Raw genomic sequence first — 22,341 nt, 5'->3', positions numbered from 1 at the left:
TCGTCTGGGCAGAGGCCGGAGACCAGCGAGGCCGCATGCCGTCCCCTTTCTCCGCACCGTTAAGCCTTTGCACTTCAACAGTTGAGGTTCAGAGGAACATCCCTGCTCGTGGTCCCGTGAGCACCTCTGAGCCCGTTTCCAGAATGTGTGTGCTTTCGGGATAGCGTAAAAAGCCAGGGCTTCGGGGAGGCTGGTTCCAGCCCTTTAACAAGGAGGGACAGTTATCAGGGAATCAGCCCTTTCACTGAACAGAGCTGAGTGAGAGAAATATTCTTCATCAGCAGTTCTTTTAACTCATTGTGAAGATCAGAATGGGGTGTCAGGGGAAGGGTAACGTCAGACTTCTCACCAGCCCTGACAGCCAGGCTTGCACGTCATCGGCAGCGGCCACGCTCGCTGAGCGTGCAGTGTCGAGCAGCTTTCTAGAATCGTTTGCCTCTAACCGTGCCCTCCTTCCCTTCCTCCCCTCCACCCTTTTCAGGCTTCCATTGTGGCAGAGGCCTATGACTTCATTCCTGACTGGGCTGAAATTCTGTATCAACAAGTGATTCTTAAAGGAGACTTTAATTACTTGGAAGAACTCAAGCAGCAAAGGTTATTAAGACCCAGTATATTTGAAGAGATTTCAATAAAGTAAGTACTAAAATGCCTCTGCTTTGGTGTCAGGCATGGGTTTTAAGAATTTTATAGCTAAGTATAACATGTCTAACCCCTTGGCTTTAGATGGCAAAGAGATGTCAAGAATATCCAGAGGGATAAGATCTTTTAACAGATTTATGCAGAGGAATGAGAATAGCTTGCTTATGATGCTCTGTACCCAAAATGGGAGGAGAGCTACTCAGCTGGCCTGAGGTGCCAAAAACACTAACATCAAAAAGTCCCTCTGGAGCAGGAAATTAAGGCCGGCATTAAGATACTCATTTTTAATGAAATTTCATTGTTATCAAGCACTGATAGCGAGGGCTATACTGGTGCCCTAATACTAGTCTGATTTCCTAGACTCAAGCACGTTCTTTTCTCTAGGTAATGCTAAGTATGAGAGGTTACAGCCCTCGCTTAAGATACAGTATTTTAAACCTGAACATTCTTGCTTCTCTGTTTAGATGTAAACATCATCAGCCTACAGAATTTGTTCTGAAAAACCTGAGAAAGTTCCTCACATGCTGTGAAGACGTCTACCTGTATTACAAGCTGGCGTACGAACACAAGCTTTATGATGTTGTCAATGTGCTTCTGAAGGACCCTCAGACCGGCTGCTGTCTGAAGGACATGCTAGCAGGTTAGAGGGACTCAGGTGACACACGAGGGTGGTTACTGCCAGGGATTAAGTGCCTGTTTCTTGTACTGAAACGAGGTACTTACAGTTTGTGGTCAGCCTGGAGAGAAACACACTGAGGATCTTTGATGTCTGAACACCAGGACTGGCCATACCAGTCCTTTGTGAATAGTGGGCAAGAGAATGAGAAATGTTCACAAGGGAGTTCCTTTTTGAAAATGATTATGCATCTATATCATTTTCTATATATATCAATATCTGTATGTTGGTATTAAGAAAAAAAGTTCCATCTTCCTCAGGATCGTTTCACTTTAGGGGCTGATACAGTATTATTAGGAAAGAATAATAGCTATGCCTGCAGATTCCAGTTTCAAAGGAATTTAATATTGTTTACACAGTTGAGGAACAGATGATACATTTCCATTTGTTAGAAACTGATCTCTATAATAAAAGAGATTTGAAATTCAGTGTATGTCATTGTTACTGCTAAGGAAATCTTAGCCCTTGGCTGCCTTAAAGGAAGCAACCTTTATTGGCTGTAATTATTGCTGAAGAGTCACTGCATTCTGTAAATTCCTCAAGTCATGGGATGGTCCTGTCTCCACTTGGTGGTCTACAGAGCTCGGATTGAAGCTTCTACTCCTATGTAAGAGAAATTTAAAATACTTGCTGTGTCCCTATTTTTGATTCCATGGCAGTTTCCAACAAAGACTCTAACCACAGATTTGGTTAAATTGATAACCAGAATAATAGAGAAGATCGCCCAGTCCCTGCATACAGCCGTCACCTGAGTTTAAGCTCAGTTCCTCCAAATAAATACTTCTAGGTATTTAATTAGGCCTTAGTATCTAAGCAACCAAATAATTTCTCCAAATAAATACAGAAGCCTGCAGCTCTATACCTCTGTGGCTCTAGAGTGACACTATTAAGGACTTTGCAAATCATTTTTCTCCTAAAACTACATCTGCTCATCAAGCACTTATAAAGCTTTGTAAGCATATAGAGAACTCAAGTCCCAAGAGCTCTGTTCTATACTCTCCAAAAATATCTCTTGGGAGGTAACACAAAATTTAAGTCCTCACAATAGTGACTTTATTAAATTAGTTGCTTTATAAAACATTGCAGATGTCATAATTGTTAACATAACAATTTACCAAACTGTAGTTAACCGGTGCAGTTTGCTGAGCATGTTTTATAAAGGAAAGGAAATGCCAAAACCCTGTTGAAAGTTGCTCCACTGCAGCCTTGGAGAACAAAGGAAGATTTGTTTCTCAGACACTTACATCAGGCAAATAAAACAGGTGAGGAGTTCCCTGCCCGCCCCCCCATCTGAGGCTCTCCGTCAGTAGAACAGTCTGATAAATGGCAACTAGACAGTCTGTGCAGTCAAGAGATTCCACAACTTGTAATGCAGCGATGGAGAGGTTTACCTTCTTCAGCTTCAAAGTTGGAGGGTTTTGGTCATTTGCTTATCAAACTAGTGCTTTGCAGCCGCCGTGTCTTCACTCTGAGATTAGCAGTCTTCGTCACAATGTATTTTTAATATCCTCACGCTCAATTTTAAGACAAAGCAATTTTAATACTAGGTGGACACCACATGCCCTTGCAGCAGACTGCTTTTCTTGACAAGTTATGAAGTAGTTCAAGGAGGTGGGTTAAGGCTGTATTACTGAACGGTGCTGGTAAATAGGACACAATTTTTTTTGTCATGTTGCAACCTTTGTTTCCAATTTAGTGACTGCTGCTATGGAATCAGATAGCAACAATGACAACATTATTAGGTTTGTTTTTTAAAACTATGATTTAGTAGCAACAGAGGTTCCCAATTTTAACCCCTTGGCAACAAGATCCAAGTTCCCTCATTTGCACATTAGCACCTAAGTGTCAAGGGATTCAATAACCAGCACAAAAGATACTGCACTTCTGATTGTAGCATTTGGCAGAACTGAAAGGAAAGGAAGTTGTGCTACATGTTGAAGGGATTGTGGGCAACAGAAAGAAGACACCAGGAGAAGATAAAATGTCACATGAAGTCTTCGTAGTCTTGTGCATATCCACCGTCGTAACCGCCATAATCTGCCAGGTCATCTTTCATGGTGGCCTTTAATCCCCCTCCAGGAACCACACCTTTCTTCTTCTTTTTGGCTTTGCTTTGCTGAAGATAAAAGAGTTAAGTCATAAGACTTTCTCTACTGTGGGATCTTTATTTGGTACAGCAACCCTCAGAGTCAAAAAAAGGCTCTGGTTCCAGAAAAACCGAGTTCTCTGAGATTCCAGAACTAAGCCAGGGTAATTTCTATTACTAATTTAGAAAAACATGACTATATCTACAAACAAAGGATGACCACGGCACTCACGTTCCTGCTCTCTTCCAACACGAACGGCGTCGGTGAGCTCCCGACTGCCAGCGAGCGCCCGTGGAGGCGCCGGGTCTGCACCCCAGCGTCCGGGCAGCACCCCCCCACCTCGCGCCCTTACCTTTTCCTGCTTCTGTTTCTCACTGCAGAGCACAGTCAATGAATTGGTGATCTTTTTCAAGTCGTCAATTTCCACTAGAAAATAATTTTTAAGAATTTTAGAGAATAAGTAAAAAAGCAAAATACACATTCTTCACAGGGACATGAGAAATGTAGTTTGTCCATCATTAACTTCAGCAACTTTGAAAAGGCTGTTCCTTTCTCCTAACATGACAGAGAATCTTAAGTCTATGGCTAGGCTCACAAACCAGAACTGTTTAAAATGGCAAACCCGGCAACAAACCTTTATCATGATCTATAATCGCCAAGACACCACCGTTTAACCAGACACTAGAAACATCGACAGCTCACAGTGCTCCCTGCCGTTCTCCCGTATCCAGGCTAAACACACAGAATAACCATGCCTTACAGAAATCACACCCCCTTGGCTCTCAGAGGGGAGTATCTGAATCAGTACGGAAGGCCAACGCGTAAACCCACAGACAACAACTCCCCAACCCTTGAGGTCTCCATTTTCTAGCTCAAGAATGAGAATGAAAACAGTAGGTATCTCAGAAGTCTATGTGCCTGCCTCAACCAGGAAGTAAACCTGGCCAACACATCCTTCCACCCCATTAAAATATAAAGCTGGAAACAGACACACGTTTTTAGCTACCAAAAGAAGTGTTCAATTTTGGTTAGCACCTCTGAAACAGAAAAAATAGTGTGTACAAAATAAAATGACAACTATGGGCATGTCACCGACCATGTTTAGAACCTTCCACTCAGTAATCATTTCCCAAAGAAAATCCACTTTAAAATTACTGTGAAGAATTTCGTTCTCAGTCTTAAAAACAGCAAATACTAGCAAACCTAGTCCCTTCCACCTTGGTGCTGTACCACCACTGGATGTCAACTCCCACACCCCCTGCCCCTGAAGTGCACGACTCTTCTGGAAGCGTGAAACGAAATCCATGGACTCAGAGAATGCACGGCAGCTCTTGCAGCTGGCTTCCTCATTTATGAAGTGAAAAGACACTCGTCTGTGGTCTCAGTTGTAAATTCTGTATGATTTTCCCCAAAAGTTACTTCCTTAGCTCCCTTCAATATAAAATAAGAAGCTAGTCTTTTATTAGCTGTTGTGCCAACAAGCACAGATGGCTCTGTGGGAAGCCATTGTAAAAACACTCAGAAGGCATCCTCAAAAGACCACTCACTGTGTATTTGCAGAACATCATTCCTAAGCTACCTGCTAAAAAGCAAATCTTCAGTGTATTATAACATCCCCTACTGAAATCCATCCACAGGGGTCAGAGATGAGAATTACTTACATGAAATACAAACGTCTCGAACTAAGGCTTCCAAAAAATTGGCGTAATATAGTGACTTTTCATATTGTGTAATTTTATCTTTTAGTAACTTTCCAAACTCTGTGAAGTCATCTCTGGAGGATGGGTTCATAGCATCTATTCCATAAACTGTATTATTAACACCTGTAGGAGAAAGGGGACACACACACACTATCAGAAAGATTTTTTTTAATTTAGAAGTATTTAAATCCAGTATTTCAGTATCATACCTAAATAACCCTATTATTTCATGCTAAAACAGGTTCTCAACCTGAGTCGACAGAATTGAAGTGGTCTGTACATAATTACTGTATCACAGGCTATTTCAGTATTTTGATACCTATTCCAAAATAATAGGTTTCCTTTGTAAGTGAAATCCTCTGTATTTTATACATTTAAAAACAGTATGTTAAGAAGGGGACCACAGGCTTCACCTGGCCCAAAGGAGCCCCTGGCACAAAAGGGAAGCTCTAAAAGCAATTGTCCAGCAACAGCCTACAGCAAAGATGGAAGAGAAAGGGAAAAAAGCAGAAAAAAGCAGACAAAGGTGGTTCCTGTCAAAGTATGCAGCTAACTACAGAAGCTAAGTAGGAGTAAACCACGTGTTACATCCCAACAGAAAAATCAATCCAGCTTAAGAGGATTCCAGGCTATGAGACACGATGCTTCTGTATGTGTGCCCAGTCACATCCAACTCTTGCAGCCTCACGGACACGGGATGTTCTAAGAAGACTGGAGTGGGCTGACGTTCCCTACCCCAGGGGTCTTCCCTCCCCCCAGGGATCTAACCTGTGTCCCTTTCGTCCACGGCACTGGCAGGCCAGTTCTTTTAACCCTAGCATCACCTATTCCTCAATGACCAGGAAATCACTTGTTAACACCAATCCAGTATTTTAGTATTAGAAACACAACATTAAAATCCTATTTAGCAAATGATACATGTTTTTGCTTTTAATCTATAACTGGTGTCCCATCTTACAATTTTTTACCACATAAACCCTTCTCTTTAACAAACACAGGGGTGGCTTCTACCATCCTATGAAGACAGGATAACGGGCATGTGCCCTCTGTAATGAGATGAGAGTGGTGGAGACATGTCGAGCACCTGCCAGTACGCAGGAGCAGCCACAGCAACTCGAGACTGCTGAAGACGCACTGAGGAGTCAGCTCACACGGGCCTCCCCGCTGGCGCAGAGGTTAAAGCGTCTGCCTCCAATGCGGGAGACCTGGGTTCGATCCCTGGGTCGGGAAGATCCCCTGGAGAAGTAAATGGCAACCCACTCCAGTATTCTTGCCTGGAGAATCCCATGGAGGGAGGAGCCTGGTAGGCTACTAGTCCATGGGGTCGCAAAGAGTCGGACACAACTGAGCGACTTCACTTTTCAACTTTTCAGTGAAGAGGAGAGAGATCACTACAGTCAGCCTGCTCGGTCCATTTTAAAGAAGGGACGGGGATAGAGATCAAGTAACTAGATCCTTCTAGGGTTCTTTTCAAGGTTATTTAACTGTTTCAACAGGATATTCTACTCTGAAAAAGTATCAATAAGCAGAGCAAGTAAATGAAACTTTTAACTATTTCTCTGACTTTGAATCTTTATCCTCCGTGCCACGTAACTTCCCCTAACTTCCCCGGGAAGCTCTCTAAACTTACTGTTGACAGAACCCTGAACATACCTTTTATCTTCTACACTAACGACAGCTGCAGGCATGGGGCTCAGGAATGGAAGTCCTCCGAGGGTGGGGCCCAGTGAGAGCCAAGAAGGGGCACAGCCTCAGCCTCACCAAGGCCAGCACGCTCTTGCCTAAACCCTACCAGACTTAAGACAGTGACATGCCTACAGTCAAACGCTTGAATCTCACAAAGTTACAGACTTCACACTTCACCCAAATTTCATCCAGCTGATACATATTCTTAAATCAGCAGTATACTTTATTTGGGTTCAATAACTTACTTTAATCATCTTTTATATAATACTCAAATCATTCAAAAATCCGAGCATGTGTCTCACTCTGCGTCAAGTAATGAACCCTCAAATACAAATGAGAGAGATTAGGAACTGCTTTCTAATAAAACCCAAATCATCATGCTTCTTCAGAAAAGATGTCTGCTGAATGTTCAAACTAGTAAGGCCTCCACAGTATTCACTCCAACTCCAATACGACACTGTTACCGCACCCCCACTTACCGAAAGTTTCTTTTGCTAATTCAAGGTCAGACTCTTCCTGTAATTTCTTAAGCCTCAGTTTATCTGCTAATTGTTCTTCTGGAGTTAGCACTTTAGGTTCTTCAGGTTCTTCTAACTAAAATGAAGTTTGAAGACAGGTGGTTATAATGAACGCAGCACACATCTGTACTGTATAATTTTTTTTTCTAGACACATAAATAGCAAACATTCATAGTGTTCACTGTATTTCTACAGTAAATCCTTTTAGATGTCCTAATGTTACAGGAAAAAAACCTGAGTCACAAATTAGGCAGCCTGCCCATGGTAACCGAAGGCTAACATAGGTAGTAACGTCACAGAGTTGAGATTTGACGACTCGGTTTATTTCATGGTGATTTTTTTAAATTAAGGAATTGAGACTGCAGACAAGTTGAAAATAGCTTTCTTATACTCTGGCTAAAACTGTATACTGAAAATCTGTTTTAGAGTTAACTCTGGTAATATTCATCAAGTCTTTAAAGTATTACTATCTGCTTCAATAAAATAACTCCATTTTGAGGGATTCCTCCTAAGAAACCACAGATGCACACAAATGTCTAACCAAAGGGGGTCAGATGGGGTTTTATTCATAATATCAAGCGAATGTGGAGATGATCTAAACGTTCCACAACAGAATGGTTACAAGTATATGGCACATCCATAACAGATATTATGTAGACATACAAAAAAACTTTTTTCAAAGAATTAGAAAAACATTTCCCCCTTATTGATCTTTTTATTCCACTTCTTTGAGAGGACAATTAATAGTCTAATTTATATCCTTTCTATATGCCATAAGTTTCTATAACAAATATGTTACTAAGAGGAAATACCTTTGATAATATTTATCAAAGTGGGAAAAAGGTGAAGGGAATTTGTGCCATTCACAAATATCCATACCTGTGCAGTTTGAAGATTTTAATTCAAAAGGCCACTTCTGAAACAGGTCACATTTTATTTCTCATGGAGAAAATTTTCTAGAAAAAGGGAACTACCTCAACTGTATTGATGGAACTGAACACCCTTATTTCCTGCATCAAAATTGAGTCTGTTCTAAGCAAACACTTCACCTGAGATAAAAGCAACGCACTGAGTGTGAGGGTTCTTTACTTTGGAGACTAATCAGGACACAACAGAGTAAGTATAATGCTAAATTTCAAAGACCAACTTCTTTGAGCTATAAGAATCCATTCCTTGTTCTGAACATATAAACATGCAGGTAAGTATTTTTAGATACACAAATACAAGATTACTAAGAAGGATCTAAAATGATCCTGACTGGGGAGAAACAGACATTCTCACAGATTGTTGGCCATGATAATCTGCTACTAAAAAGGAATCACAGTAGCTGATTCCAGGCCTAAGAGAGTTTGCCAGATGAGTCTATTGTACCAGAGAACAGGAACCTTTCACAGACTAGCGGGGTTCTGTGAGACAGAGGAAGACAGGGACAACTTAGAGGGACCCCACTGCCCAACACTGGGGCAATTTAAGCAGGAAAAAAATAATCACTGTATCTAAATGAATTCATAAAGACCTGTAAGTCCATAAATTTACTCAAAAAGAAAAAACTGAAACCTACAAAATCCTTCATTTTTCACCACTTAAAGTCACCACACCCCCTCCTTACTCTGAAAATTAGTAATTATACGAATTAAGCTTTTATGGTTTCTAGTACAAACCATATCCAAAGTAACCAAATAGAAAAAAAGGGGGGGGGGGGGAAGCCAGCCAATAAGAAACTGGAAGTCACAGAATGGAATACCACCATTCGGCCACACCTGAAGAAATACTCAAGGCAGTGATCACTGACCCTGAAACCAACCCTGAAGCTGGATTACCAGAAGAAGAAATCTGTCATTTTACAGGAGAAGGACCAAGCTGTCATCAGCGTAACTCAGTCATCGATTTCAGCATCACTAGTAATAGTACAGACAGTGTATGACTTCTGATGTGATTGATACAACATGAAGCATACAGCCTTATATGTGAAGTATTCCAACCAAAAGTGTTCACTCTAATTCCAATTAGACTTCCAGACACCACTGCCAAGCTACAGGAAACTCAACTACAAGGAAGCAGTAAGACAAACCTAGAGGCTGGGTGCTCTACCGACGCTGCCCTGCTCTCTTCAGCAAGTCAGTGTCGTTTGAGAGAGAAAGACAGATCCTAGGAGATTTAGAGTACATTAACAAGCAAATAAATGCAAGGTGCTTGCCTGAACAAATCATGTGCAAGGCTATTTTGGGACAAATAAAGAAATGCACACAACCTGAATATAGATGGTGTTTAAAAATGGAACATAATTATATGAGAAATCACTTTGCTTTTTCAGAAATGCATACTGAAGTATTTAAAGGAAAAATGCATAGTTTGTTATTTATTGGATTATATTTTAGCAAAAAAAAAAAGAACAGATGAAGCAAGTTGGCAAAATATTAACAACTGGTAAATTTAGATGATTTGTATATGACCCATTATGCTATTTTCTTGAAATTTCTCTTAATAGAAAGTCAAGGGAATTCCCTGGTGGTCCAGTGGTTAGGCACTTTCACTGTGGAGTTGTTTCACCAGGTTAAAAATAAAATAAGAAAGCTTGCTATGATCTATGGTAAGATTTCCATGATTATTAAATAAAGCCAGGGTGGAAACAATAAAAAATGGGAGGAATATGACCATATAGTTGTATACAAATATATAAAGTCACCTTGGAGACATCATAATACACCAATATTTCAGTAAATACTTAAGTAAATATTTAAATAAATACAGTATTTAATACACCAGTGTATAAGTAAATACACCATATTTACTTACAGGATAAAGGGGAAAAAAACAGAACAAATCTTTGAAGAGCTGGGAGCCCCTCTTTAATACCATTTTGATTTCTGAATCATGTCAACGTGTTTTTTATTCAAAAAGTGAATGAACACAAAATTCCTGATCCTGCTCCAAATGATCAAAAACAACGTTTATATAGTACATGGCAGAGAAATGGATGCGTTTTACATTTACTCAAAATGTACACTGAAAAAAAAAAAAAGACTAATCACAGCTAGAGAGAACTGCAAGACACTGATAAAAACCTGACTATGGTCACAGACAATCCTGAGTGCTTCCGAATGTCTGTGAAAATCTAGAAGGCATTCTAACACATAAAGCTTCTGGGTTTGTTTTTTGCAAAAACCACAAATTCAGTTTGTCTGGGATCACCTTATCTGATAATATCCATTCACAGCCTTCACAAAGCCCTTTACACGATCAGGTAGCATCTGCGGCTGCTAAGGCACTGCACCACTACCGACGTGAGGATTCTGTGTTCTGGAGAATAAATAGGACTTACTCTCTTTTTAATTTCCTCTTGCCTTTTCTTCTGCTGCCGTTCTTTCTCTTTTATTTTCTCTGCTATTTTTTTCTTCTCTGAAATTTTTACTTCTGAAAGTAAAGAAATGTTTTAATCATAGTTAATCTTAAATATTTTCTAGTTTATGAATGAGACAGACATGATACTTATATACTTCATGAGATCAAACCTCTCCCAGCTCCAATTTAGATGGTGATATCCTGGCAAATAAGAACAGAAAAGTTCCGGGACTTCTTTTCTCCTCTCTAATCTAACCCCCAAGATCCAAACACTTCCTTTCATATTTCCCCACTGTCCTTTAGGCAGGACTTAGACCATTCAACTCTGATGCCTCATCCTCTAACCTGATTACATTTTAAAGAGAGAGAGAGAGAAGAGATGTAGGGAGAAGAGAAGGAAACAGAAGGATGTTTGGTTTCTAAAAATAACCAAAATTTCCAATTTTGCAGCATTTTGTTAGTTGTCTTAACATAAGCATCAGAGTAAGATCTAAACCCCAAAACAGGAAGCCCATGGATCACCTGGTTTTGCTTCTGCTGCTTCTTTTTTTTCATCTTCATCATCATCCCAGTTTTCCTAAACAAGAGAAAACTCCGTTAATGCTTCTTACACGCTCACCTTTCCATGTGATCTTTATTATTCTGACACCACGGAAACAAGTTTGCTGGGTTATTTTTTTTTCATCTTTTTTGGTGTTACATTAAATTTATAATTTTGGGAGAACCGATATAATGTTGAACTGCCGTAGCCAAGAAAAAGGGCTATCTTTTCACTTGTTCAAGCCTACCTCTGTATCTTTCGAAGAATTTTTTAAGTTTCTCTTAAAAGATTTTGCATGCTTCTCATTAGGTCTATCCCTAAGTATTTCGTCTTCCCTGTTGCCACTGAAATATTTTTTTTCCCATTCTATGTCCTCTGACTGGTGGTTTTATCATTTATACAAAAGCTATAGGGTTTTCTATGCTAACTTGATATCCTGCTACCATATAAACGTAAATACATATATGTTGTGCTCAGCCATGTCCGACTCTTTGTGACCCCACGGACTGCAGCCCACCAGGCTCCTCTGTCCATGGAATTTTCCATCAAGAATATTGGAGCAGGTTGCCATTTCCTACTCCAGGAGATTTTCCCGACCCAGGGATCAAACTCACGTCTCCTGTGTCTCCTGCTTCAGCAGGCAGACAGATGCAACACAGTGCCCCACTCTGGAGCCCAGGTGCCTGACCCATTGCGTGTATCACGTCAGTTAGTTCCACCACTGAGTCTCCATGGGCTTCCAGGTACACTACCGTATCATCTGCAAATGAGACAGCTTTATGCCTTCCTCATCCATCTGTGCGGCTCCACAGTTCTCTCTCCTATCTAACCACACTGGCAAAGCCTCTACCACAGTGTGGATGGCAGTGGCAGGCAGTGGGGGCCAAGCCCTTGCTCTCTGAATGGGGACGCCTGCAGTGCTCTCTTCGAGGCGTTATGTGGCCCCCACATTCACGGAGCGAAATTCAAGCTTTCTTCCACTGCTCTGAATTCCAATTAGAAAGCCTTTTCTCAAAGCAAGGAATTTCCTTCTAGAAGATGTATGCTTCCATTGTTTCTTCATTTACATCTCTGATCCTTTGGAATTTTTTCTTTTCTATGATGGATCTAAGTACGGATCTAATTTTATCTTTTCCCAAATAGTTACCCAGGTGTCAAAGCACCAGCTATTGAAAAGTCCACCTTTATAATACTCTATAATAACTATAAATGGAGTATTATCTTTAAAAACTGTGAACCACTATGTTGGTTCCAAATTGGGAAAGAAGTACACCAAGGCTGTATATTGTCACCCTGTTTATTTAACTTATATGCAGTGTACATCACGAGAAATGCCGGACTTGATGAAGCACAAGCTGGAATCAAGACTGCCGGGAGAAATATCAATAACCTCAGATATGCAGATGACACCACCCTTATGGCAGAAAGCGAAGAGAAAGAGCCTCTTGATGAAAGTCAAAGAGGAGAGTGAAAAAGCTGGCTTTAAACTCAACATTCAAAAAACTAAGACCATGGCATCCAGTCCCATCACTTCATGGAAAACAGATGAGGCAACAGTGGAAACAGTGGCAGACTTTATTTTCTTGGGCTCCAAAATCACTGCAGATGGTGACTGCAGCCATGAAATTAAAAGACGCTTGCTCCTTGGAAGAAAAGCTATGACCAACCTAGACAGCATATTAAAAAGCAGAAATATTATTTTCCCAACAAAGGTCTGCCTAGTCATAGCTATGGTTTTTCCAGTAGTCATGTATGGATGTGAGAGTTGGACCATGAAGAAAGCTGACCATCGAAGAATTGATGCTTTTGAACTGTGGTGTTGGAGGAGACTCTTGAGAGTCCCTTGGACTGCAAGGAGATCCAACCAGTTAATCTTAAAGGAAATCAGTCCTAAATATTCACTGGAAGGATTGAATCTGAAGCTCCTCCAATACTTTGGCCACCTGATGCAAAGAACTGACTCCTTGGAAAAGACCCTGATACTGGGAAAGATTGAGGGCGGGAGGAGAAGGGGACGACAGAGGATGGGATGGTTAGATGGTACCACCGACTAGATGGACATGAGTTTGAGTAAGCTTCAGGAGTTGGTGATGGACAAGGAATCCTGGCGTGCTGCAGTCCATGGGGTGGTAAAGAGTTGGACACGACAGAAGGGACTGACACCGTACACCTGAAACCTACAGCACTGCAAGTCAACTATACTTCAGCTTTTAGAAAGCCCGTCCTTGCCCTGGGAGCTTCCATACCCTACGTTTCCTAGGCGCCTCTGCTTCCTATGCTACCCCACTGGCTTGCCGTCTCTTCATGTGCCAGTGCGTACTGTTTTAATGAGAGGCTTTATAGTCTGTTTTTAATGTAAGCTGGGGCTAATCCCCCCTTTTCAGGTTTTTTAGTGTTTTCCTGGCCATTCCTGCACAGTTTCTCCACATGAACTTTTATATCAACTTGTCTAACTCCACAAAAAAGCTTCTCCATTAACAATTAAAACACAAGACCACCAAGCCAAAACTAACGGCCTCTCTTAAATAATTCACAGTAGCTTTAAACGAAAAACTGAGCTGTGTTTACACTTACTTTCCCAAATGTAGAAGCATCCAACATTCTGGCCAATGGTTCTAATTATTTCAAGCAATATTCCATACAACATAACCCTGGCTAACGAATTAAATCTGTATAAAAATTTAAGCCCAATTTTTAAAAATTAAACTTAAAAAAAAGAAAAACTAGTTCAGCTCGGTACAATAGAAGAGTCAAGAGGTGGCCCACAGCCTCGCGGAACCAGCTCCCTAAGTCGGGCAGGGCGCCTTCAGGTGGCTCTTTTCTAGGCCTAGCACAGGCCCTGGGCGAAGCGAAAACAGTCATCAAGCCATGTTTAAAGGGGCCGCAGGACTTACAAGGGTTAAGTCTAACAGAGACAGACACAGCCCTGTGTTTAAATAGGGCTTTAACCTACAGGGAACCTGACCACCGTCTCAACCACCACCCGGCACTCAAGGACGCGCCGTCTGAAGCTGAGCCAGAGGATGACGGACAAGGCAGGAGGCCCTGGCACGGCCGGAGGGGCAGGGCTGACTAACGTGCCACAGCCGCGGCAGCAAGCGTCTGGCTTTGTAACGCAGGAGGCCGTAAATCTGAATCAGGCTCGGTGTCTGCAAACTAACCAAGCCTCGACTCTTAATAAAAATCTAAATCCAAAGAAATAAAAAACCTTGATCACGGCTGCCATGGAGTGGGAAGAACTCGGAATAGAAGCATTTTTATAGTCTCTTTACTTTACAATTTAACTCACAGTTCACAGTTCACAAACACAATGAGAGCAAACCAGCCAGTCACTGTGTGAACATCTAAGAGTCAGAAATTGGACGGCAAACGTCCCTATCACCTGGCCGGTTTGCTTAAGTGCCTGCATCAATACAGCACTGTCCAAAAGGAAGCAGAGAGCTGAAACTAAAAGTTGACTACTACTGTAAGCTTTTGTCATTTTAATCTTCGCAGCACGTAAGAAAGCTGGGTTTGTGAGTGGTATGCCGCTTAGATGGTTCTTAGGTAAAAGAACTATCTGCTTGCTTCCCAGGGATGCTTACAGCTCCCCACTAATACCAGTGGCGGTGACAATGGTGGCAGCAGCAGACCGCATCGGCTAAGTGCTTACTTTGCACTAAGCGCCATGCAAAGGGCTTTATGTTTCTTTTTTTTTTAATTCTTTGGCCATGCTGAACAGTTTGTGGAATTTTAGCTCCCTGACCAGGGATTGAACCTGGGCCCGTGGCAGTGAGTCCTGCCAGGAAAGCCCCCAAAGAACTTCGCATATGGCCACACAGTTAACCCTCACAAAAGTTCTGCAAGTAAGGTAGTGTTATCCCCAGTCACAGAAGGACACCAAGGCCCAGAGATAACTATCACACAATCTGAATGGGAAAATAATGAAGGAACCTGTTTTGAACAGGACAAAATGTCTTTAAAGTGTCATATTAAACATCATTTCTTACTGGAACCCTGAAGTATAAATGTCTGGCAACTAGGTCCCTCCACATCACAATTTGTTCTTTCAATTAGTCCTGGAATGGAGTCCCCCGGAATTGCAGGGAATCCCATATCAAAGAGAAGGGTTAGGGCACATACTAAGACATGCCCAGCTACAACTATGCCAGATACTAAGACACGCCCAGCTACAACTATGCCAGATACTCATTTCAAATTGCCTGAGATGGATTTCTACTAATTTTAACAAATGAGTCTAGCAGCCTCTGGGAGCAGGAGCTCAAGAGGAGCGAGGCATAGCTGAAAATGAGCAGCCCCATCCCAGTAACTCCCACACAGGGAAACAGCACAACACAGCAGGGTTTTTGCTCAGTGCTGGTGTTCCTCAGTTCCCTGGACCAGTAAAACCTCACCCCTGGGTCACCACTGGTCCAGGGTCGCATCCACCCTGACTCTGCATCCCGCCTCTCCCCGCCCCTGGCTTCCCTTTCGAAGAATGACCTCATTCCAGACAACGACACACCGTCCCCTCAGTCCAAGTGTGAGGAGGCCACCTAGACTTTCAGCACAGAAAGGACTGCAGTAGCAGAAACAGTGGTTCCTATCTCTAAGTCCTGGAAACAACTACGACACGTGCTCCTCAGTTCATGAACAGACCATGAAAGGCACCCTTCACCCCACAGTGCTGGGAAAAAGTTTGCTCCTTTTTAATAGAAGTTACTCCTATACTGAGGATAAGCTCCTCAAGAAGGGAGCAGTGACGTCAGAAGAAACAGACTGGTCACATTTCCCGAACAAATGTAATCCCCAAAGCAGAAGGCCACGCAGCTTCCCCATGAGCTTACGACAGTGTTTGCATCCTTAGTTATAGAAGTAGATGCATAAAAGCAGAGTGTTTAAAACTGCCCGATTTTCCATAAACATCAAGACTTTGTAAATGCTGACAATAAATTCAGATAAAATACAAGAAGGGTTCCAAGAGAAACAGCTAAAATTAATGGTTGTTTTTGGTTCAAGAGTTACCTATCAATATCCAATTAAATTTTTAACCAATTATCACTGGTAGTCAATAAATCTTCCAACTACAATATCCAAAAGTATTTATCCCCAAAAGTATTTTCAAGTATTTAAAGTATTAATATCTCCAGTATTAACCAGGCTCTTCTAAAATGGCCAACTTTCTCAGAAGAGCAGCTGTTTATAAACTACCTGCTCATCTATACTTACGTTCTACAGATAAACATCCAGCATCACCTGAGCCATTTCTCTTAAAAAAGATGGGTGTTTTTCAAGTTTAAAACCTGCTTCCCAACTAAATACAACTAAAAACGTAACAGAAAAAGTTTAAACCCTGGCTCCTTTTTATTTCTAATAGCGCAGCCAGTAGGCGGACAGCCTGTCATTTTATAATGTGTAACTACAGAACGTCACGTGCAATGAGAGAACACGCGAAGGGCTGAAAATGCTTTCCAACTTAAGCAAGATATATTTATAGACCATCCAACAGAAGCGGCTTCACATGAGCAGGAAGACTCTCCTGCCCCACAGCAGAAGGCCGTGAACTAACATACGCACCCCTCCTTTTCTTCTTCAGCACAATCGTTTGCTTTAGAGAAAGCATAATCTCTTGAAGCAAGAGAGTCTTTGCTGGGCGTTCTGTGAGCTGTGCCAGTTCTGTGCTGAGAACCCTCAGAACTCTGCAGTGAGCTCCTGCCACGGCTGGGCCTGGCAGCAAAGGTTAGCTTTTAAAATGAGCGCAAACGGTCTTCTGTCACCTCAGCACTCTGCTTGTCTCTGGAAGCCAGGGCACCTGTCTCAATCAATTCTACTTCACTTAATCCATTAAGTTTTTAACACACTACTATGGCTCAGCACTCTGCTGAATTCCATCTCAATACCGACCTGTCTCATATTTGGAAGTGTTATCAACCAATTCTACTTCAAATTCCTGGCTAAGCTAGGTTAAGAACAAGACACACAACACTAAACAAACAGCCTATTTATTTTCGATGGTCCAGGACAGCAAATATATTAGGTAAATATTTTTCAGCAACAAACGCACTTCCCAACTAAAAACTTACTAGTTTATAAAAAACTGTCAGGGCATTAAAACGATACAACTGATATTTTCTTCAAAATAATCTGGCTGGGTGAGGAGAGCAGCAAGACAGAATATAGAAAACAGGTTGGCCATGGGCTTACGAAGCTTTTCTTTCCACTTCTGCGTATGTCTGGAGTTCTTCATGAGACACGCCCGTGCACACACATACATACGCCTTCCGGATTTCCCTTCCTAGCAGAATGCCTGCCTTCTGAAACTTCCCAACAATCTCATACACCTTCCAGATTTCCATTCCTAGCAGAATGCCTGCCTTCTGAAACTTCCCAACAATCTCCCATGTTTTGAAATGTAATCCTCTACTTCAGAGTGCTGTTTCCAATGCTTCAAAAATGTCCTTACTCTGGTATATCTAAACCATTAACTGGGATGCGGCCCTCACAGACAGCTGAATGGGCACAATAAGGCACGCAGTTTTCAAGGCATCCAGTTCTCTAGGGTCTTTTAAAGACATTTTGTAATAACATGGAAGCAAACGTGTGAGACGCTTAATTACAGCCAGAAGTTTTCTCAAAACAAACTACACCCTTTGAATAAATCTAGCTTCTGTCTGCTTTGGTGAAATGATGGGAGTCTAGTAAAATGGAGTAAAAGTTGTATTGTTCCTGCTTGCAGTGGGGAGGTGCTCACAGCCAGCAGAAAAATGATCAACACAGCCTCCCTGTCATTCCAGAAGTGGGGAAGGAGTCCAGAGATATACGCCAAGCAAACAGTTTCTCCCACTGCCTCCGCACTGATATCAGGATAGGGTAGAAAGGGGAAATAAAGCACGGTAAGAGGCAAGTATGCTCCCTGGTTCTCACCTTTTAAATTGGTGAGAAGCACAGCCTCCCCGCCTCCCCCTCCCACCACCAGTGAATATGAACAATCCTAATTTCACCTAAATCCACCCCTGCCACTATCAGACAGCTATCTGAAAAGTCAAGGGCAGCAAAATGCTATGTCTACTGAAAGACATTAACCTATTGGAGCAAGTTACTGTAACAAAAGACCTTAGTTTTCCTTTCATTTCTCAGGACGTTACAAAGGACATTAAGCCTATACTCTTAAAGGCTAAACCCTAGGTGCTGACACAGACTGAAGAACTTACTGTTTCTTCCTACCTTACTTTCGAAGGACTTTTCAAAAATTCACATACTGTATTCTTTAAGGACCGTGACTATTCAATCTCATGAAAACTAAACCTTGTTAACAACTGCTACAAAAGGATTAGCATTAGAATATTAGAATGCAGAAATTTGGTATTAATGTATTCCTTACTCTTTGAAAGTTCACTTTATGACACTTCACTTTTTTTTAACGACGTACCTTAGTACCTGTGTTCGCTAAGTGAAATCCAAAGACAATTTACAATCTTATGACAAGTGAAAATAGCATCTGTGTTTGCACTGAGCTATTGCAGTGGCAGTGAGCACCCTGAGCAGCAAGAGTGGCACCATCAAGGCCAAGTTCATTCTCCACCAAGCTCCTCAGAATCTACGCACCAAGCTGCCACAGCTTTGAACCGTGTCTGTGAGCATCTGTACATCTGTTAGCAAGATGTGTCCTAAAGTAACTGCTTCTTTCAGCTTAGGAAAAGTTTGATAGGAATGCTCTAGTTTCAGAAAGCAGGGAAAACCTGCTCATTACCATTCAAGGTGACAAATTTCAACTCTAGATTCTGAGCAAGCAAAAACTTGCCTGACAACGGTGGTCATTCCATTCAAAACAAAAAACACACAGTAAACACCCATTGTGGAGAGAACTTACTCCCACTGAGCTAAAGAGAGCACAAACTGTGGCACAAAAACGACCCCAGATACACGATCTAAACAGCCTAAGCATATTTTCCATTAGCCAGAAAAATTAAGACTACATCTAGAAGCAAGAGAGAATTAACATTTAGCCAGTGCCTACCAAGTGTCAGGCACCTCTGCCTAATGCTTCCTATATTATCTCCTTTAAAGTGCAAAATAATGCCTGAGACAGCTTCTGTAATGCTAAGGTTGGGAAATGGGGGAGGGGGGCGATTAAAAAACTGGTTTATGTTCACAAACAGAAATTGTCAAGGCAACAATATGGATCCAGGTCTGTCTGACCCTAAACTGCTAGGAACCAAACTGCTCCACGGACACTTGATCTTGGAAATCTCTGAGGAACTCAGCAGAAACAGAGCTACATCTCAACCTGGAAATAAAATGGCAAGTTCAGCTTTCTGCTACTTAAAGATCAACTTCAAAGTTTAAGTAAAAGAAATAAGCTATTTGTATAAAACAAATCCTGCACTGGAGAGACAAGATAGCCTTTATGTAACATTTGCCTTTAAGTAAGATTTATAACTCCTAAACCTCCAAAATTAGTTCAAGTGGTCAGAATTCTATTTATCAGGATAGACACCATTTAGATACAACAATTTCAGTCAGGCTTCTCCATATCAGTCTAGACTACTTCATTCAAACTTCATTTTCTGGTAATTCCTGATTCTCTAGTCGCTTCTTCTCACTTATTCCCAATTTTCCTAACAGATGTCTTAACTCTTGGATCTACTATGCATAGAAGTGAAAGGACAAATCTGAACTAAAGGCTCAAAACACAGAGTCTGCCACAGTGTAGGGAGGGAACTAATATTGTGCAATGAGGGTGATAACACAATCCATTCCCACGCCTACACAACACGTAAGTGAAACAAAAATGTAAATATCTCCACAACAGTGTTGCTTATTAATTAACCCCAAGGTTTGACAGGCTCACATCATCCCTGAACCTCAGGCTGTTCAAGGAACTGGACATCCACCTCATCAGACCAAAGTAAAATCTAAACAAAAGCAGTATGGACACAGAGTTCCTAACGATTATCTAGCTTAAATTTTTTCTTTTAACTCAAGCGGAAAGATTTGTAGGGTTTGTTATCATGAGCTGGGGGTAGAAGTCAGAAGAATAAACAATTCACTAAATGAATCAAAACCACAGAAAACCATTTTCCAACTCATATTAAATTTTATCTTCATGGAAATAAAGATTTTGAGAACTTCATTAATAAGAATCCTAACATTCTGCACTTGAGAGATTTGTAGCTACTAGAAAAACAAAAACGCAGCAGTCCTAATGTCATCTGAAGCCACACGATGAGTCCCCAGGAGGCGTCAAAAGCAAACGAAATATACAAAGCATAGGAAAAACAAAACAAACACCGGGCTCCCTCGCCTTATCCAACCATGAAATCAGTATTTCCTTACGGGTTCCCGTGTAGATGAATAACCCACTCTATCAGCGCTCCATTTTCCAAGTCGCTGTGAGTGTAGACTAGCCAGGTTTCTGACCACTAAGGTAGCTATCTCAAGCCTCAGTTCATCCTTCTACCACACGTGGGGGGGGGGGGGGGGTCTAAAAATTATTTCACCTGTGTGTGGGGAAGAAAGGTGGCTGAAACTACACCACAATACTTCACACATTTAAAAGCTCTAACAAACTCCACCAGCGGGCCTTTGGGGCTGCAGACGAGCTACCAGCCCGAGGGACGCCTGAGCTCCAAAAGGCAAGAGGGTTAGGAAACGCCCCATCTGGGATGAGCCAGGGGCCCCACCTCACCCTCCCTTTAGGGCTGCAGACGAGCTCCCAGCACGAGGGACGCGTTACGAGACGCCCCATCTGGGAAGAGCCAGGGGCCGCGCTCTCGCCTCCGGGTCTCAGCCCCGCGCAGTGCGCACGTGGGCCGGCCCAGCCGCGGCTGTCACCGCCTGTCGCCGGCTGGCGGCGGGTCCAGGCAGGCGCGGACCCTCTAAGAGGGGCTGGGGCCCGCCACTCGCCCGGCAGGCTCGGCAGACCACGCAGCCCGCCTCCGGCCCTGTGGCCGGCGGACCGGGGGAGCAGGGCACCGCCGGGCCCTGCGCTCGCGTCCCCACACGGCCCGCAGGCCCGGGCGGCGCCCAGGGCCCCGCGTCCGACCTCCCGCCCCAAGGCGGGCACCCCGGCCCACCCCGCGCGGACCCACCTTGACGTCCTCGTCCTCGTCCTCGCCCTCCCAGCGGTCCCCGCCGGCAGTGCCGCCGCCCCCCACTTTCCGCACCGGGTCTTCCACTGCGAACGTGTCCGCGTCTGCGGGAAGAGAGTCGCGTTAATGACAGTCTGGGGCCAGCGCCGGCCGGCCCGACCCCCGAGCTTCCCCTCACCCCAGGAGTCGGAGTCCCCAGCCGCCGCCGCCGCCGCCATATCGAGCCGGGCGTGAGCGTGTGTGAGGGAAGACGGGGGAGAGTTAGCGCGGCGGAGGTGAGTCACCGGACCCGCGCTCGTCGCCCGCGCGGGGAACGCTGGGACCGCGGCAGACCCAACGCCGAGGCCCCGCCCACTCAGCGGCCGGAAGGGGCGTGGGAGCGGCCGGAAGGGGCGTGGGAGCGGCCGGAAGGGGCGTGGGAGCGGCCGGAAGGGGCGTGGGAGCGGCCGGACGGGGCGTGGGGCGCGACGGGCGTCCGGGGTCTTCCGCGCTGCACTGGACGCCTGAGCGGTCCAGCGGGCCAGTGCGGCAAGGCGAGGGGTGGGAAGGGAGGGTCGGCCCGCCTCGCGCGCCCCGGGAAGGAACAGGCAGTGCGGGGACCGTGGCGGCACCCTGTCTGGCGCTTGGCTGTCGCCTGCCCTCTCCCTTCCTCCCGGGCCACCCTGCGCCCGCCGCAAGCGGCGCAGCGGGCCTCTGCTCGCGTGGACCCCGCACCCCGGGCGCGGGTGACAGCGGCAGAGAGTCCGCACGCCGCGCCCGGCTGTGGGCGGCGGAGTGGCCTCCACGTCCCCGGGGCGCGCGATTGCGCGCTGGGCGAGATGGGCCTCTGGAACCCGAAGGGCGCAGGGCGCCGGGAGAAGCGAGCGGAGAGCACCGAGTTCCTGGCAGCCTCCCAGCCGAACTGCTCAGATTTAGCTCCCGGCACGTTTGCCGGCAGTGCGTCACGAAGGGATCGAAGGGAACCCCGGGGCTAGAGGACCTTCCCTTCTGTGAGCCCCCAGAACCCAGTACACGATTCATTCTTTCTCAGAATGATTTCGGAACTCAGTCAGCTAAACTTATTTGCTCTAGCCTTACCCTCA

At 43.8% G+C, this 22,341-nt stretch overlaps 2 protein-coding genes across 5 annotated transcripts in view; one reads left to right on the top strand and one right to left on the bottom strand.

The window, feature by feature from the left end:
* The window catches only part of SPG11 (SPG11 vesicle trafficking associated, spatacsin), a 79,789-nt gene extending 73,131 nt beyond the window's left edge, over nt 1-6,658 (top strand). For 3 of the 4 annotated variants that reach the window (XM_069597329.1, XM_069597331.1, XM_069597332.1), the window contains 3 exons: nt 482-633; nt 1,104-1,279; nt 6,101-6,658. In XM_069597329.1, the coding sequence (XP_069453430.1) occupies nt 482-633; nt 1,104-1,279; nt 6,101-6,123 (351 nt within the window). In that variant the 3' untranslated portion in view covers nt 6,124-6,658. Of the gene's footprint in view, nt 1-481; nt 634-1,103; nt 1,744-6,100 lie in introns of those variants that run through there. The other variant, XM_069597330.1, reaches the window with a different exon arrangement.
* On the bottom strand, nt 2,346-21,665 carry EIF3J (eukaryotic translation initiation factor 3 subunit J). The gene is made up of 8 exons (XM_069597346.1): nt 21,438-21,665; nt 21,260-21,363; nt 11,171-11,225; nt 10,629-10,720; nt 7,268-7,382; nt 5,064-5,225; nt 3,755-3,828; nt 2,346-3,431 (listed from the first exon to the last, which is right to left on the bottom strand). The coding sequence occupies exons 1-8, from the start codon at nt 21,475-21,477 to the stop codon at nt 3,300-3,302; spliced, it is 774 nt and encodes a 257-aa protein (XP_069453447.1). The 5' UTR covers nt 21,478-21,665; the 3' UTR covers nt 2,346-3,299.
* Between the last annotated feature and the right edge of the window lie 676 nt (nt 21,666-22,341).

The sequence above is a fragment of the Ovis canadensis genome, chromosome 7 (assembly GCF_042477335.2).
Source record: "Ovis canadensis isolate MfBH-ARS-UI-01 breed Bighorn chromosome 7, ARS-UI_OviCan_v2, whole genome shotgun sequence".
Lineage (NCBI taxonomy): Eukaryota > Metazoa > Chordata > Mammalia > Artiodactyla > Bovidae > Ovis > Ovis canadensis.
Note: the sequence above shows the minus strand (reverse complement) of the source record. Positions and strands in the feature narration are given on the sequence as shown.

What these genes read in the sequence shown, in the direction of transcription:
- EIF3J (XM_069597346.1), bottom strand. Translation starts at nt 21,477, where the DNA reads ATGGCGGCGGCGGCGGCGGCTGGGGACTCCGACTCCTGGG. An exon ending in ACGAGGACGAGGACGTCAAG is followed by an intron (nt 11,226 to 21,259) that starts GTGGGTCCGCGC and finishes TCTCTTGTTTAG; the next exon opens with GAAAACTGGGATGATGATGA. An exon ending in AGCAGCAGAAGCAAAACCAG is followed by an intron (nt 10,721 to 11,170) that starts GTGATCCATGGG and finishes CTTTACTTTCAG; the next exon opens with AAGTAAAAATTTCAGAGAAG.